Source organism: Pygoscelis adeliae, unplaced genomic scaffold (assembly GCF_000699105.1).
Source record: "Pygoscelis adeliae isolate BGI_AS28 unplaced genomic scaffold, ASM69910v1 Scaffold62, whole genome shotgun sequence".
Taxonomy (NCBI): domain Eukaryota; kingdom Metazoa; phylum Chordata; class Aves; order Sphenisciformes; family Spheniscidae; genus Pygoscelis; species Pygoscelis adeliae.
In genome coordinates, this window is record NW_008824401.1 from 5501774 (window position 1) to 5506773 (window position 5000).

General features: G+C 37.8%; 1 protein-coding gene across 1 annotated transcript in view; it reads right to left on the bottom strand.

Moving 5' to 3' along the window:
* URI1 (URI1, prefoldin-like chaperone) overlaps positions 1-5000 on the bottom strand; it is a 42040-nt gene that overhangs the window by 3625 nt on the left and 33415 nt on the right. The window contains exons 7-9 of the mRNA XM_009320284.1: positions 3002-3182; positions 2143-2410; positions 1422-1564 (exon numbers count right to left, since the gene is read on the bottom strand). Of these exons, the coding sequence (XP_009318559.1) occupies positions 1422-1564; positions 2143-2410; positions 3002-3182 (592 nt within the window). The remainder of the gene's footprint in view (positions 1-1421; positions 1565-2142; positions 2411-3001; positions 3183-5000) is intronic.

Below are 5000 nucleotides of genomic sequence, written 5' to 3' on the forward strand. Positions count from 1 at the left end.
CAGAAAATGTGCTCTTCGAAAAGCGTTAGAAAACAGAATAGTGTGAGTTACAAAAAGTTAGAAAAAAGGTAAATTAAACGATTGCCAGGGTTGTTTCTGTAAAGAGAAACAAGATCACAACGACGGAAGGTTTTCTACAATGAAGTCCTTGTCAAATGTAGAATATAAAAACAAATACTTGAACCATTCATTGCACATGGAAAGGATAAAGCTTTTTCCTGACAAGTGCCATAATCTTCTGCTTTCAGTTAAAAAAAAATAAAAAAATAAAAAAATCAGCTTTTGAGATGAGATCAACACAAAGACACTTTTCAAGTATTACCAGACTGTAAACTGATAAAGAGGCCTCTTCCTACAGTTTGTACTCCATCTCCATGACTTAAAGAAGTCAAGGGTGGGTGGAGAAGAAAGAGCGGCATTAGAAGACAGCGCCAATTTTACTAAACTCATAAAGGAGGAGCAAATGACTGGATGAGTTTTCAGGGTGTTACTTCTTTCTTAACAGCTTTATTCATCAGGCACTCAGGGGAACACTTGCGTATCTCTACAGAAGATGGAGTTCCTTTGCAGAACTCAGGGAGAACACCATGAAAGAATCCTTTACCTCATCTTCAGCCCCAGCAACTGTAATTACAGGATGGGTTTTAAATTTTCACACTTTGTGACATACTTTTAAAGATATTAGGTGCCTGAATACACCGACATACAAATGCAGCGTGATTTTCACAAGCACTTAACCAATCTAATAGGTGTCTATGTTCATCTTTACAAACCTAAATACTCGTTTTAACTCTCCCGTTGCCTTAGTTTTGTATTTTATACAGTCCTCTAAGCCCAACACTGTTTTTCAAGCTTTCCGAGTGTGGGTGTCCTACAGGTGACCACTTCTTTTTACAGAGAATAGAGACAGTGATGGACTAAAGTCAGGGAGAGAGAATGCAAGAGAAACTATGCAAAGACCTGAGTGTATTCTGAAGATACTGCAAGGAAGAGACAAAAAACAGCAATTAGTAACTGGGAAAGGAGGAGTATTACAAGTGATAGATTTGGTCAGTTATGTTTGAAAACAAACACAGAAGCAAATGACATGGAATTAACCAGCATACATAACAAACTGCTGTCTTCCTTTATGCAGATGGTATGTACTGGCAAATTTACCTCAATTTCAGAAGCTCTGAAAAAGTAGATAAATGATGAATTGCTAGTTGGAAAAGGAAATTTTAAGCTCAGGAATGTTTTATGGATATGAAAGCACAGCAACCATGCAGAAGCCACAAACTTTCATTTTTAAGTAGTAAATTCAGTTCCAGCTGTTTCTTTCAGGAAATAGCAGGCTCGGTTTCATACTATAGGTGAACAGAAATGAAAAGAGAAGGTCTGCTAAGGGGAAAGCTCACACGCCAATGCTATAAATTACACACCGGTAAATGTCTGCTGGGGTTTTGATGTTAGGCAGTTCTGGAGTTGCATGGCCATTGCCATTGCTGTTCTTCCTTTTACGCTTGGCCTCTTCTTTCTTTTCACTGAATTTCAAAGTAGTATTTTTTCCTGTGTTTATTCTTACCTGAAAATTGAACACAAATGATGGTCTAGACCATAAAATCAACAATCACCAGGATGCAGATCAACTGACTTCTGACATTCTCCTATCCAAGCAGTTGAGGACTACGAAGCATAGGTAAGTTAAACAAATGTATGAATGGTAACATTCATAGTGTGAACTGTTTATTCTTTACCACTTGCACTAGGCTGGGGCATTTCTTTGCACTAATGTGCATAGATTTTGCATATAATATATGACAATCTGCTTATTCAAACTCTGCTCAACAGCTGAGCTCTTCAACAGTCAATTTCAAGTCAAGTAAAAAGTCGTTTTAAAAACTCCTAGACAGGATACTACCTTTTACAAGAGCTGGAAGCCAGAACAGCAAGGTATACATTTGAAGATCATTTTTTTAATACCATATTTGAAACTGCAGGATTTAAACAGTGGGTTTCAAGCATTCAAAAAAAATCCAAATAAATGTCACCTACAGTTAGCATTCTACATTATCTACAATACCTAAAATTTCCTATTTTAGATATGCTATATATGTTTTATGCAATCTCTTGAAAGAAAGATAAAAATAATAAAGTACAAACCCTTTTAGGTTCAACAGTGTGAGAGAAAAAAATAGTTGGAACAGAATTGTCTCCAACATCTATGTCATCTTCATCATCACTGTGATAATAAGTAGAGCCATTAACTTGGCCACCAAACAAGTCTGAATTTGTTACTTCTTCATGGAAGTTGCCCTGAGTAATGCAGTCTTCTGCTCTATACGTCCCGTTCAAATCTGTCCTCTTATCTTCTTTCTCCTCTTCAGAGGAGGTTGTATCTTCTCCATTTGTCTCAACTGTATCAGTCATCCTATGAAATGAAAAATACCTAAGTGAACGGAGGCAATTCATACTCTTGAGAGACACAGGCATACAAAATAATGAACAAGCCTGTACATAATTTTCTTTACCCAGGTACTATTTTTTTAGCCAGATTGCGGAACCTTGTTGATACTCTGTAAGAACGACTATGTCCTTTCCATGTCAACTGGAAATACCAAAACTGTGACATTATGGCTAACATATGTATTGCTTTAGAATCAGAATAGATCTAAGGATGTCATTATATGCTAAATGTGTAACTCCTACATTACATCCTAGGAAAATGATGGATTTTCCTAGCCTGTGGGAAATGGGTTTTACTTCCCCCTTTTCTATCATCTTAAAGAAAAAATACTATAATGCTGGACTGCCATGGTTGCACAGAGGCAGGTTTTACCACCTTTGGCCTTGCAGTGCAGGCTTTGTTCATGTTCCACCCTTCTTCCACCTATTATAATTTTAACTGCATCAGTCTAGTCAGCTATTTGCACTTACAGTGAGATCCTTTGCGTACAAACAGAATCACACACCTATATTTTTCTGAACTCCAAACCTGACTGTGCTACAGCAGTACTATTACCTGTCAAGTTCACCAAGTATCTCTTCTTGTCTCTCGAGCTCTTCTAAGCGGGCCCACAGTTCCTCCTCTGACTGAAAACGGCCCTTTGACTTTGTATCACTTCCATCTGCTGGAAAATCTACCTCAAAAACGTTTGATACTTTTGGCTTTGAATGAGGTTTGTGAGCAGTTCGGTATTTTCCTGTGTAACAAAAAATAAGATGCAATTACTAAAGCAATTGACAAAAAAAGCAACAAAAAACATTGGAGGCAAAAAAACAACAAAGGAATTAAGGAATATGGGCAGAACATTTTCCATTTCAAATTATTTAACTGTTTAAGTGAAACTGTCAATGAACCAGAGCACCAGCACAGGATAATAGTCTCCGGATGTTACAGAAATACCGAGGCAAAGCAGAGGTGTTTATTTACAAAGCAGGAGACACTGATCCTGTGACAGTTTTATTACAATGTGGGGTTCTTTACCTCTTGTGCCAAACAGTAGACTTTGATTTGCTCTGATAGATACCAACATGTGAATGTGACATTTGCTCACCGTCCCATTAATAGCACATTTTATTAATTGGGAAAGCAAACCTAGTTTGTACTTTAGCTCATTTTGGACAAAGTCACCTATATTTAAAGAGCAGAGTCTTCTTGTTTTGGGCTGTATTTTTTTAAATTTACAATGAAGATCATTAAAAATGATCTCCACAGTCATCTGGAAAATCTGATCAAAATCCAGTCATTATGAATCACTTATTTTGGTGAAAAAGACCCACTCTGAAAAGCATACAAAAACCTGCCTTTCAAAAATAAATATAAACCCCTTTAAAGCTTCAGAGGTGACCTGAGATATACGCTTGTGAGTAAACGGTCACCGACAAGTTCTTGCTGGCATTTAAAAGCTTTGCTACCTAGTAAAATGGTGCATCCATTGAGGATGGGGAATACTTTTTACTGTTTGAGTGCTGTCTAGCACATAGGGAACAAACTGCCCGCCAACAATACTAATGCTTTAGCCCTGTCTGTGTGAAGGGCAGGACTGCTGCTTTAATCCCCTTCTCCCCGAGACCGGCAGCACCTGCCCAAGGCAGGTTCCCAAAGGAAGTTCCCCACTCTCTGCCCATCAGCACCCCCCACACAGCACCTGCACCTCTTTACTGGAGTGAGGACCCTTCCCCTTCCATCACTGCCACAAATACACCCAACATATTGTCTCTACAGTGGGACTCCAGTATCTCTACAGGTCTTCACGAAACTCTGCTTTGTGCATCTAATCAACAGTAATACAATGTCTTCGTTATGCAGCATCCTTCAAGTTTAAAAACCTCTATTAACCCATTGTGTGGCCACTTTTTTTAAATTTTAAGAACTCATGGCTTAAAGATATCCTTATTCAAATATGTCAGCTTATACTTTAATCCCAAGTTAAATACAAATTCAATAGCAACATTAAAAAGCAAACAGGTGACTGTAAGTAATGTTGGAGTGTGTGTCCCCTACTCTTCCACAGGATAGCATCTTTCATCATCTCATTAAGAAAAGGCTAAAATGTATTTTATTGAGATTTGAATATAAATTGAGGTAAGCCAAGCAATCAGAGTAGCTTGTGAGGATTTAATTTGGTATAATTACAAAATTAATAAATAAAATTTGGAAGGATTAGTTAACAATCTATTTCAATTTGATTTTCAGATTGTGCCCTCCCAATTTCTTTCTATTACCCTTCAGTATTAACCACTGACTTGACTACCAAGGTAAGCACATGGCTTCCTGACTGCCAGCGCTTCAACATGCCAGCGGTTTTCCCTCGTAATTCTAAAACTTCTGTCAGTTAGGAAACCAGGTCAGATCTCAAAGACAACAAGGGATAACCACTTGCTGCTCCAATATCCACTGTCCTCACTCACTGTTACCATAAAGCACCACCATTAACTTCGTACACTAACCAAAAGAAGTGAAATATTAAAATCCAGAAAAATGGAGAGTCAGCAATAAACTAATGAGATGCTCAGGA